At 44.8% G+C, this 13,259-nt stretch overlaps 1 protein-coding gene across 3 annotated transcripts in view; it reads right to left on the reverse strand.

The window, feature by feature from the left end:
- Positions 1 to 13,259, reverse strand: part of TRIM9 (tripartite motif containing 9) — a 137,102-nt gene that overhangs the window by 11,750 nt on the left and 112,093 nt on the right. The window contains exon 8 of one of the 3 annotated variants that reach the window (XM_030214500.1): positions 11,208 to 11,318. The exons of the other annotated variants lie outside the window; for them this stretch is intronic. Coding sequence (XP_030070360.1) covers positions 11,208 to 11,318 — 111 coding nt within the window. The remainder of the gene's footprint in view (positions 1 to 11,207; positions 11,319 to 13,259) is intronic. 3 annotated transcript variants of the gene reach the window in all.

A 13,259-nucleotide genomic window follows, 5' to 3' on the forward strand; every position in this document is an offset into this window, starting at 1 on the left:
TTAATGTCCTGACCCCCAGGTACACCTGAGTATTTCAGAGGGACACAGAACACAGACTCATTGCTCAGACCCAATGCTACAGTCCACACGAGGGGGGGGGGGGGGATTCCTTGAGGGGAGCTCACTTATAAATGGAAATAGAATGTGCCATACCTGCCACCAGCTTTTTAATGTCAACTGAGGCTGTTCCAGTGAAGAGCATGCAGGAGAGAAAGAGCACAAAAGACTGAAATTTCTAAGCAACATTCCCAAAGGCTTGTGCAAGTTATGAGCTCTGGAGGAACGGAATGAACTCTATTCACTTCTATTTCCTTTGTAACATTTGCTTTGCTGCTTAAAAATCGTCTGAAGATTCCACATACTGGATTTCTATGTAACACAGTATAACAGCTGATCATCTTCTTGGAGTGGGTACAAGAATCTTTCTGTTTAATTGATGTCATAAAGGACTAGATTCTATACATGACGCCCAAATATCAGCACCAAAATGAAATATGACTAGGCATATTCCAGTGGCGTACCAAGGGGGGGGGGGGCGGTGGGGGCGGTCCGCCCCGGGTGCATGCCGCTGGGGGGGGGGGGGGGGTTGACGCGCACCTGTCGGCTCTTCGTTTTCATGCTCCCTTTGCCCCGGAACAGGTTACTTCCTGTTCCGGGGCAGAGGGTGCATGAAAACGAAGAGCCAGCAGGCGCGCGGCACCCCCCCCAGCGGTGTGCACCCGGGGGGGGGTTCTTTCGCCGGGGGGGCGTCGCATTGTTCCGGGGGGGCGCTGCATCCGGGGGGCGGGGCGCATCGCCGATCCGCCCCGGATGTCAGCCCCCCTAGGAACGCCACTGGCATATTCTATAAAGTACATCTAAATTTAAGCCTAAATGTCCACGTAGTTTATAGAATACGCCGAGTGCCCATCTTTGCGACTAAATGTAGTCATGGGCAGTTACACCAAGTAAAACTTGGTATAAATACCGACGCCTAAGTTACGCACGTACTGGGTGTATTCTATAACCAGGCGCACAGATTTTCGAAATGCCCATGGCCACACCCCTTTTCAAATATGTGACTTAGAATTTACGCACATCATGTTATAGAATACGCTTAGACAGTTCTGTACGTAAATTCTAATTAATGCCAGTTAGTGTCAATAATTACTTACAAAGTGGCAATTATTGGTGCTGATGGGCTTGTTAACTAATTAAGTTGTGCTACTGGATTTGTGCGCACAACTTAAGTCACACTATATAGAATTCCGTGGAAAATGTTTGCTTGCAACCAAACTCCAAAGCCCCCACTAGTTAGCACTCAAATATAAGAATCATGGTTGAAGAGAGGCTCCGGGCCATAATGGTACATCTGCGTACAAAGTTGAGCTGTTTAAGATAGTTTGAAAAGGATTGCATACAACCATTCAAAGTACATCATTGCCATAGGAGTCAACTTTTGAAAATTATTGGGGGTGCTAAGCCCAGTGGAAATAACCCCTCCCTGGACACATACAAGGAATGTTTTTCAATATTGGGGGTGCTCAAGCACCCACAGAGTAGGCTCCTATGATCACTGCAGTACCATGCTCACTGTATTTCCTACTTGAGGCCAGTACCCTGACTGTCAGGGGGTTTTACTGTCCATCCCAGGCCTACTGCACACTAACAAGCAGTCTATTTTCTCCCATACACTTCCCATTTGTGTTTGTAACTTCTTCCATCCTCTCATGACTGTCAGCAGAGAGGAGGACACTATTTTTAGATAAGGCCCAATTATACTTGACAGGTAGTAGAAAGCTTTGCTGGCAAGGAGAAGGCACAGGCTAAGATAAGAGGGTCTCATTAAGCACATAAGCACTGCCAGGCTGGGAAAAGACCAAAGGTCCATCAAGCCCAGCACTCCGTCTCCGACAGCGGCCAATCCAGGCCCCAAGAACCTGGCAAAACCCCCCAAAATTTAATAACGATCAATGGACTTTCCTTCAGAAATCTGTCCAGACCCCCTTTAAACTCAGCAAGGCCAGCTGCCGTCACTACCTTCTCCGGCAATGAGTTCCAGAGTCTAACTACGCGCTGAGTAAAGAAAAACTTTCTCCGATTTGTTTTAAACCTACCACATTCTAATTTCATCTTGTGTCCCCTGGTTCTATTATTGTTAGAAAGCGTAAACAAACGCTTCACATCTGTCCGCTCTATCCCGCTCATTATTTTGTAAACCTCTATCATATCACCTCTCAGCCGCCTTCTCTCCATTGCTTACTAGGAGGGGCTGTCTGTGGGAGATGAGGGGGCTATGTGCAGAGACACATGCTAATCAGGAGGGGACTGAAAAGCAGGCTCAAGTGTGAAAAGACAGTCATTAAACAGTAGGGCTGGTCCTGCTTACCAGCACCTGTGAACCTGCCTCCACCAAGGATGTGCAACTTGCTTCAAAAGAAACAACCAGTCTCTGCGCTATAACACACATTTTGTTTTCACCTGCAAATACACAATTCCTCTACCGCGCATAACAATAATATAACATTTAAAAAAACAGAACCAGTTTGACACCAGTGCTAACAAAGCAACCATCACTCAAATTCCTTTTGGTTTCTAAAGGGAGAAAAGTGGGAAATATCTGGGTTTTGCCAAATAGAAACTGTTGAAGAGGTTTAGCAAAAAAAAAAAAGAAAAGTGTCATGGCTTGAAAAAAAAAAAAAGACTGGATGGAGAAGTCAGCAAAGACACTCCATCAATACTTACTCTGGCCACAGACATGTCCAAGAACACTCATTCACACAAAGACAAACATGAGCTCCTTTTATTCACAGCTGGCATCCCTCAGCTCTAAAAATATTTGCTGTATGCCAAAGCTACAGTGCTTTCCCAGCCACCCACCTGCTATTACTTTCTACTGGAATTAATGTAACACATTTAAAAACTTTATTTTGCATTTTGAAGTATATGACATTAGGCCAGGAAGAAATTATTTCTGCCTGCTCCTTCCTCCTGCTTGGGTCCCACAATAAGCTCTGCTCCTATGTTGCTCAGAGGCGCCGCCATCTTGTCCATGCTCCCCTCCTCCATCCCTCCTCTCGGCTCCGCCGCCGCCTCTGTCTCCATCCTGGGACTCCTGTCTGTCGGATTCCACCTTTCCGCACTCCCCGATCTCCTCTCCGCTGGAGCCTCCGCCATTTTATTTTCTCTCCGCTCTGGTCCTGCCATCTTCTCCACCACTTTCCTTCCCGGGGTGGCCGTAAGTTTAAATTTTTCAAGCCCTTTTTTCGTGGGCATGATTTGGCCGATGTCTACTCACTTTTCCCCCCTCGGGACAGCGTTTCCACCATAGAGCTTCGCACTTTTATTCGACGCCCTGATGGAGCTTCGTTCTTAAGCTGCCATCACGTTGCGTGACGTCACTTCCTCCTTAGGAAGAAATTCTTTTAATCAGGTAACATAAAAATGTATTGACTTTCCCTATTTTCAAACATTGGCTAAAGGTCCCATAGCAAAAGCCACTTTTAATGGGCTAGTGCTGCTTTTCCAGGGACAGAAGACTTCACTCTACCTCACCCCTACCATCTGTCTTGGAGTGGAGGAGTGGCCTAGTGGTTAGAGCCAGGGGAGTATCTGGACTTCGCTGGTAGGGGGGTCCAGAGCCGAGGTGAGGGGGCACATTTTGGCCCCCCCACAGCGCCGCCCCACGCCGCCATTGCCGCCAGAATCTCCTCCGTGGCCCGCCCGACGACCGTCTCGCCGGGAACGGCTCCCTTAACCTCCTGTAAACCTAAAGGGGGCGAGTCCCTGTACGAAGCTCCTGGAAATCTTGCCCGAGAACCGCCGGTAGAGAATGCTGCATGCATACATACCCCGCTCTGTAGTTCACAGTGCTGGGACCGAGACGCCGCTCGCGTGCCACATCACTAGGGACAGGAGGTAGGGAAGAAGTGCGAGGCTCTGCCAAAGCGTCAGACACGAGCCGCACAGCGGCGCTGCCGGGACGTTTGAAGGTTGTGGGGGAGGCCGCCGCCGACCCTCCACCCGCTGTCGTCTACCTTTGCTGGCGGGGGATCCCAACCCCCGCCAGCCGAAGCCGTCTTCCTTCATTGTTTCTTCTTTCTGAGTCTGACTCTGATGTCCTGCATGTACACAACCTGCAGGATGTCAGACCTGCACGTTGTGTACGTGCAGGACGTCAGAGTCAGACTCAGAAAGAAGAAACAATGAAGGAAGATGGCTTCGGCTGGTGGGGGTTGGGATCCCCCGCCAGCAAAGGTAGGCGACGGCAGGTTGGTGGCGGGAGGGGGGGTTGCGAGGGCCGCCGGTAGTGGGGTCCAGGGCCAAATCTACGGGGGCCCTGGCCCCCGTGGCCCCATTACAGATACACCCCTGGTTAGAGCACCAGTCTTGCAACCCAGAGATGGCCAGTTCAAATCCCACTGCTGCTCCTTGTGATCTTGGGCAAGTCACTTAATCCTCCAATCCTCCATTGTCACAGGTACAAACTTAGATTGTGAGCCCTCCTGGGACAGAGAAATATCCAGTGTACCTGAATGTGACTCACCTTCAGCTACTACTGAAAAAGGTGTGAGCAAAATCTAAATAAAATAAATGCCTTAAATTGTATGAAAGTTGCAATTGAGAAAATCTAAATAAAATAAATGTCTTAAATTGTATGAATGTTGCAATGGATAGTCTCTCTTATTTCAATGCAAATGTAGTTTTGTCATTCACAGCTTTACATCTCTATCTTTCCCATTCCTTCCATTAAACCTCACAATTTACTATTTCATTTCACATACATTTTATTTGCTTCCAAACATTTTCTCACATGTACATCTTTCATCTTCTTTATCACACAGCACATATTTTGTAGGGTGATCACAAGATGAAGACATCCCTGTCATTTAGCAGTGATATATCAGCAATATCAGTCATCGACACAAGTTACTTATAACAGGTCTTGACAAACTTTCTTTGAATTTAGAAGCCAGAACTCAAGATTTTCACTGCTGGGATATTCTCTATAACCCTCTCTGAACTATATAGATGCCTTATCTTAAGAGAGTTGCAGTGGAGACAATCTTGACTATGCTTAAAGCAGAGATGCTGTATTTATTTATTAGAATTTGCCTTTTTGAAGGAATTCACTCAAGGGTCCTTTTACTAAGGTGTGTACTGGACGCGCGCCAGTCCATGTTTCAGCGCGCCTGCAAATAAAGACCTTGTTAATAACTTTTGGCGAAAATATACATGCGGCAAAATAAAAATTGCCGCACATCTATTTTGGGTCTGAGACCTTACCGTCACCTATTCACTTAGCGGTAAGGTCTCTTGTGTTAACCAGGCGGTAATTATCTACACATGTAGAATTCCAATTACAGTCTAGTTTTCACCGCGCGCCAGAAAAGAAAATATATTTTCCGGCACGCAGAGAGGATGCGTGTAAAAAATGAAATTATCACCTGGGCCACGCGGTAGCCGGGCGGTAACTCTGAATTTTACACACGTTGGGCGCATGTAGGTGCCTACGTAGCTTAGTAAAAGGGCACCTTCAAGGCGGTGTACAGTAGGAATAGATCAAACTTGAGCAACAGGCAATTACAGCGGTAAAAATATTCAAATAAGAATACAAAGTATGCAATAGTATACTACTTACAATGTCAACACAATACGTAATAGAACGATTCCCTAATGTGTCTGTACGCACAAACCTTATTCTACCTCAACATTACTGTATTTGTTCATACCGGAATTGGTGAATGCCTTTACAGTACTATGTAAGCCACATTGAGCCTGTAAATAGGTGGGAAAATGTGGGATACAAATGTAACAAATAAAAATAAAATAAATAAATAAAGCAAAGATGGAACATATAGACAGGTAAGAGAGTAAAAAGAGTTAGAAAGTAAGGTGAGTGATTTAAAGAAAGTTGAACATGAGGTCAGAAAGATGGTTAAATATTATCTCAGCTAGGGTAGGAGTGGATAACCATGTCCTGCTGCAGTGTGTGAATGAACTGCTCCTTCTAGATCTGCAGTGAGGCTGATAAAGGGTCAAGGGTCAGTTCAGTCTTGTGTCTGGCTGTGTTTGTTCCCTGTTTCAGTGGCTGCTCCCAGCTTTCAGTCCTGTCCTTTAGCCTATTCTTTCCCTGCCTTGCTGTCCCTGTGCTGCCTAGCTGTTAGCCAGTCCTGCCCTGTCCAGTAAGTCCTGCCGGCCACCTGAAGCCTTGAGCTCAACTCTTGGTGGAAAGTGGCCAGGTGCAGGTGAAGTCTAACTGTCAGAGATCTGCCCTGTCTCTAGCGTGGGGTGGTTTTGCCTGCCACTGCCGCTCCTCGGCAGTGGCCCAAGGGCTCACAAACCCAGTTTCCAGCTTTGAAAACGTGACACTCTATCTCTGTTAATGGCTCTCACATCCTCCCTGTCTCCTCGGCTCGTAACCTTGGAGTCATCTTTGATTCCTCTCTCTCCTTCTCTGCCCATATTCAACAGATCGCCAAAACCTGTCGCTTCTTTATCTACAATATTAGCAAAATTCACCCCTTCCTTTCTGAATACGCTGCCAGAACCCTTATCCACACCCTTGTCGCCTCTCGCTTGGACTATTGCAATTTACTTCTCACTGGTCTTCCGCTCAGCCATCTCTCTCCTCTCCAATCTGTCCAAAATTCTGCGGCACGACTTGTTTTCCGCCAGAATCGTTATACCCACACTAGCCCGCTCCTCAAGTCACTTCACTGGCTCCCTGTCCGCTTCCGCATTCAGTTTAAACTTCTCGTACTGACCTTTAAATGCATCCACTCTGCAGCCCCCCATTACCTCTCTGCTCTCATCTCTCCCTACATTCCTCCCCGTGAACTCTGCTCACTGGACAAGTCTCTCTTGTCGTCCTCCTTCTCCTCCACTGCTAACTCCAGGCTTCGCTCCTTTTCTCTCGCGGCACCTTATGCCTGGAATAGACTTCCTGGACCTATACGTCTAGCTCCATCTCTACCTGTTTTCAAATCTATGCTGAAAACCCACCTTTTCACTGCTGCTTTTAGCTCCTAGCCACAATTGCCCTCCCCTTGTCCCTTCCTCCCTTCTCACCCATTACTTCCCTCACCCGTAACTGTCTTGTCTGTCTGTATTATTTAGATTGTAAGCTCTTTTGAGCAGGGACTGTCTCTTTGTATCAGGTGTTCAGCGCTGCGTGCGTCTGGTAGCGCTATGCAAATGCTAATAATAATAAAAATAAAATAAGACACTGTTGTATTGTATTTAGTCAGAGGCTGAGATGATCAACAGTGAGTAACTTTTTACAGCAGTGGTCTCTCTCTCCCTCTCATAACAAATTGCTATTTGTTATTGCCTGATTGCTTTGTTATTATCTAGACTGGTAAGGAATAAAGACTTTTCCCTTGGAAGAAACATAGCTTCTGTTTTCTTTGTCACCCCATATCTTGGGGGTGGCTGGTCCACTGTGTCTCGGGGTGGTATATTTCTTATGGTAAGTAGAAGGATCAGAGAAAGAATTTCCACATATTACAGCCTTCTCTGAGACTATCAGAGGGGACCATATAACCATGGACTCCACTATAAATAAAGCATTCTCATGTGTAAATGGCAGCATTTAAATTGTAGAGAGGCCTACACATCTAAATGGCATTTGATAGCAGGGGACAATTTAAATGCGGGGAAGCTTAGTACCTCAAAATGCAAGGGGGTGGGGAGAGATAATGCCCTGGATAGACCTACAATACAGACATATGTCATATTTCATACAGGGAATCCATGTCTGTACATAGAGGTGGCTCAAGACAATTTGCCGCCTGAGGTGAGGAATGAGCCGCCACTGCTGCCCCCATGAGGTGAGGAATGAGCTGCCGCTGCTGCCACCCCCCAACCACGGTCTGCCATCTCTCCCCTTCCTTCCCTAGCCCTCTTTCACCAATTTACCTTTTCTTTCTGGTTTTTCCAAAGGCAGCAGCAGCGATATCCAGAGGCTGCCCTGCCAGCAGTCCCAACCCCTTCTCTCTACTGCAGCTCGTCTCTCTGCCATAACTTCCTGTTTCCTCGGAGGCAGGCCGCAGTAGACAGAAAGGGCAGTCTCTGGGAATCGCTGCCACCGCTGCCTTTGGAAAAATGAGAAAAAAAGGGTAACTTGGTGGAAAGGGGTTGCAGTAGTAAGGGTGGGTGGCAATGCTGCCTCAGAAGAGTGCTGCCTGAGGCCTCCACCTCTGGTGGCCTAATGATAGGGCCACTCCTGCCCCTACAGCAAAACAATTAGATGCCAACCTCTGTCCCTCTCCCCCCACACCCACTCCTCTAGTGATATCAGGCATTGCTGCTTGGCAGCCATGTTGAGCCCTAGGATCATCAGGCAGGAATGACTGGGCATCATTCCCAACCCACTAGACACCAGGAAGCCTTAGTAAGGCCAGTGTAGGAATCAGGGATGGGGGGAGGGAGCCCTGACTTGCTAAGTATGAAACACAGCAGCCATAGCCCACCAGTTATGGTATAGATACATGTATAGATACATACATACGTACATATTTTATTCTTGTGTTTTCACTTTCAGGTCATTCACTACATCTACCACTGTCGAGTAATTTATTGTGGAGTTTTTCTGAGGGTTACAGATGAAGTAGTTTTCCAAGGCTTAACTCGATATAAGTAATAATGATTGATAAGGGAGGTGGTTCATAGACAAGCTTTGCATCAGTGAGTGTGTGCAAACTGCTCACTAATGTCCCCAGAGGGACTTTAAAATGGAACAAAGAAAACAAAAACACCACATACATAAGAACTGACAGATGCATTAGAACTTTTGTTTGTGGCTGCAGTAGGAAATGCTACATGTGATTTACTCACTCTCCTGGGCCACTTCTTTGCCATATTCCCAGCCCAACCTCCCTCAGGGACTGACTCTCAGAACTCAGCGCCGGGGAAATACCGCAGGAAGAGCACAGAAAAAAAACTTCCCAATGCTCAACACTACTAGCATGCAAATCATATGCATGCTGTTAGCGTTGAGCATTGGGAAGTTAAGGGGGGAAGAACGTGCCCGGTGCATGAGCTCAAGAGTTTCACAGTAAGTGCAGCTTTTTGTGCGCATGCCCGGGTAATCACAGACACATTTGTTTATGTATTTCATTTATATCCCACATTATTCCAATAGATCAGGTTCAATGTGGCTAACAACACTGTGATTAACAGTACAAAAAGTGATGTGGGATAGCATACATTAAGCAGTAATAACAAAATAAATGAGGATTACAATACGTAATATGGAAACAAATGCCAGATGTAAAAAGGCAGCAATTTATAGTCATCCATGTATAACAATTAGAATGGAACTGAGAAACTGAATAATTGTACAATTAGGGGGTTAAATTAATTATGATCATCCGTGAGAAACTGCTTAAACAGAGAGGCTTTAAGGTATTTCCAGATCATCAAATAATTAGGCTCCTATCTGATGAATTTCAGAAGGGAATTCCACCAGGCTGTTAACTGCACATTTTGAAATCGGTTGGCATTGAACACCTCTGGACTAGCGTTAAGTCTCCAGTGTTAAGGACAGGGATTAGTTGTGCACAGTTTGCTGAGCATGAGGGGGAATACCTAACGACCCTCTTTAGCATCTTTTTGAATAAGTCTAAATATAATTTGCAGCCATCCTCGGAACGCACATTATACCCCACGCTAGTGCCCTCGGAACATTCTGGGCACATTAACACTGGCGTTATTCACCTCTAGCGTTAGGTTTTGAGAATCGGCCCCTCAGAGGCAAGAAATACCTCAGTAAAAGGGAAAGGCCACTGCAAGGGTCAGGTAGAGTGGAAGAGGTTGGAGCACAGACCATTTTCAAACTGCAATTACTAGTAATCCCTCACTTGTAGAGGACTTGAGTGGGGGAGAAGCCTAATGGTTAGTACAGAGGGCTGAGAATCTGGGGAAACAGGTTTGATTTCCATTACAGTTCCTTGTGATCCTGGGTAAGTCACCTAACCCTCTGTTGCCCCACGTACAAAAACACAGAGATAGGAAATGCATATAACAAATGTAAAACTGCTTTAGTTGTACTACGGAAAAGCAGTATGTCAAATCCATGACCCTTTACTTGCAGGCCAGCAGGATCACCCCTTACAGAAATGTTCCTGTGCTTCTACACTTTCAGCTTGTCTGCTGTCTTATGCATATCTGCTGTCTTATGCATATATAGTCCAATCTCTGCATAGCATAGTGGAAATGATTAATTACCCCTGACACAATTATTTACTCTCATGCAGGGGTTCTCAACCCAGTCCTCGGGACACACCTAGCCAGTCAGGCTTTTAGGATACCCACAATGAATATGCATGAGATTGATTTGCATACGATGGAGGTAGTGCATGCAATTTATTTCATACATATTCATTATGGGTATCCTGAAAACCTGGCGGGTTTGGTGTGTCCCAAGGGCTAGGTTGAGAAACCCTACTCTAATGTAATCAACCTCCAATGACTTAGTCTTTGCAACTCTACTGGCTAAGGGGTGTGTGTGCGTGATTCATTTTAGCATTATAATGCTATCAGTGTTAACTGTATAATACTGTGACTATTAGACATCTTAACAGGGCTGTAAAATGCATGATGACTCTTTAGCAAAGCTTTTAGTGGGGGAAAGCAGGCCCATCAAAGCCCATTACACCTATGAGGGAGGGAGGTCTGACTTTTAGCAGTAGACCCCCAAAAATGACTTGAAGACATTTCTTGGTGTTCAGTGATGACCAGACCTGAAGTTAGAAATTCCAACAATGATTTTGCGCTTTTGTGACATCAAGACTTTTCTGTTCTCGCACTCGCAACTAATTTCTCATATTTATATTGATATATTCTATGTACTGTAACTATTTTCAGACAAAATGAAAAACGTCTGGCTATAACATTTTCAAAAAAACATACTTAATGTCGAGTCTCAATATTGGCCTCCATGTACTGAAGTGGACTAACAAAAAATGATACCACTGCAAAGCATCCAAACATTCCAGACAAAGTAATGATCATGACAAATGCTTTATCCAGATGTTTTCATACTTTCACAAACCACCAAAACACCCTCCCCCCCCCACCAAACATGCCAGCCAAACGTTCACTCTGTTACATTATCTAGAAGTGACCTCTACGTCTAGGGAAACAATCACAAGTACTGCTTGGAACGTCTCTGCACCAAGGAACATCCGGAACCTGCATTAAAACAAGAAGCTTTGGGCCATTACCTGCAGAGAAACAAGGCTCCTGGTCAGAATGATGAAGGAATTCATGTTGAGAGGAAATGGTGCTGATTTGTAAGCGAGCGGCTAGTGAAGCTGGCAAACAAGGATACGGACCTGGTGTGAGCAAAGAGATGTTTGTTAGGTGCTCACGGCATCACCATGTTGTGTACAGGCTAGGATCTCACTCACAGAACTGTGATGACTTAGAATTGGTGGGTAGCTGCAGAAGCAAGCAATCTCATTGTCACTGTCTAATGAATAGCAGAAGGTTGAGAAACGGGGCTTGGACAGCATAGAGGCCAGCACCCCAGCAGCTTGAGTGTGGCTGATCACAGAGCTGCCTGTTTGCCTCCCACTTCACCTCTTCCATGTCTTTGCCAAAGATCTGGGAGATCTAGGTGAGCCAGGGGGCAGATCTCAAGCATCACATTATCCATGGTACTGACACCTATGCTGCCCAAATGCTTCTACCTTCTCCAGCAGCATCCCACACAAGACTTCAGTCCTTCTGTTCTTAAATAGGTCATCCTTCATTTACCTAAAGACAGTTATACAAAATGATGATGTCAATTATTTGTCACATAATCATCGAAACATTATGCAGCATTAAAATTCTGATTCCTAATTATTTCAGTGTTTAAATTAGTAAACTGGTTCCCCAGAACCAAAGTACTTTGAATCTGAAAAGACAATCAAAAGACATAGACCTTAACAACAAAAAGCTTCACATACCCAAATGACCAACAAACTCCAGAGAAGCAGCAAAGACTCCAGGCAAATCAGTAACCAACAAAGACTTCACACATACTTCAGTCCACAAAGAGATGCCTAGCACTTCAATAACCCATAACAAAGACACTTCACAGACTGCAAGAAATGGAGACTTCCCACAGTTCAATAATCAACAAACTTACAGGCTACAAGGAATGACAGAGACTTTCTGCATTTCAATAACCAAAGAAAACTTTATGCACTTCAGGGACCACTAAACTATTTCAGTTTCAATAGCTATGGAAACTACTTCACAAGCCAACAAAAGAGCCAAAGCATTAATTTTATGTACACTATTTAAATTATTTTGCGTAGAGAGGCGTGGTAGCCGTAGCCGTGTTAGTCCACTTTTAAAGGTAATCAATAGAAATAAAACAAAATAAAACATGGAAAAGAAAATAAGATGATACCTTTTTTATTGGACATAACTTAATACATTTCTTGATTAGCTTTTGAAGGTTGCCCTTCTTTGTCAGATCGGAAATAAGCAAATGTTGGTAGATGGCAATATATATAGGTGAAACATCAAAGCATTTCAGTGACAGTCTAACAGGATGGGGGTGGATAGGTGAGAGATAGGAAGAGTCGGGTGGGTGAGGGACAGGGAGATATGCATGGAAGCAGCTTCTACAGATCCACTCTTTTTAGATGAAGAGGCAGAAACTGGACTCCTTGGCAGACAAATTATTTGATGCTATACAATTCAAGAAAATTATTATTTGTAATGAGTTATATTTCCCAGCCATTCTTAATTACTACTGTGCCAAGAGGATTCCCAGATGTCTCCAAATCAACAAAGCACCTTCTATGTTTTTAGATGACCAAACTTTTCTTGACCAGTGGTGTGCAATTCTTAACAAGTGTTCATTAGATCTTATGATTTTGGTTGCTGAGACTTCAAAAAAGAAAAGTGAACTGATGCAACCTCTATATGATGAAAAGCTTTCTGTTTTGAAAAATTAGGACATTAATTTTGACTTGTTTTTACATGATGTCAATAAGCGCTTAGATAAATTTAGAGAAGAAATTAAAGAAACGAAAACAGAAAACTTAACAGGGATGAGGCAGATTATAGAAAAGGTTCTATTTATTCTTTTGCTAAATCAAGACCTTATCCAAAACAAAAACAAACCAAAAAAGGATCTTAGTACTAAGGCACACACAGGCAGATGATCAAAAGCCCCGTGCTGTTCCAAACAGCGCTCTAAAATGGCGCTGGAACAGTGCGGGGCGCTATTAGACCTATGATCAGAGATAATGCATGCAAATTTAAGCAGCGCAATT

The sequence above is a fragment of the Microcaecilia unicolor genome, chromosome 9 (assembly GCF_901765095.1).
Source record: "Microcaecilia unicolor chromosome 9, aMicUni1.1, whole genome shotgun sequence".
Taxonomy (NCBI): domain Eukaryota; kingdom Metazoa; phylum Chordata; class Amphibia; order Gymnophiona; family Siphonopidae; genus Microcaecilia; species Microcaecilia unicolor.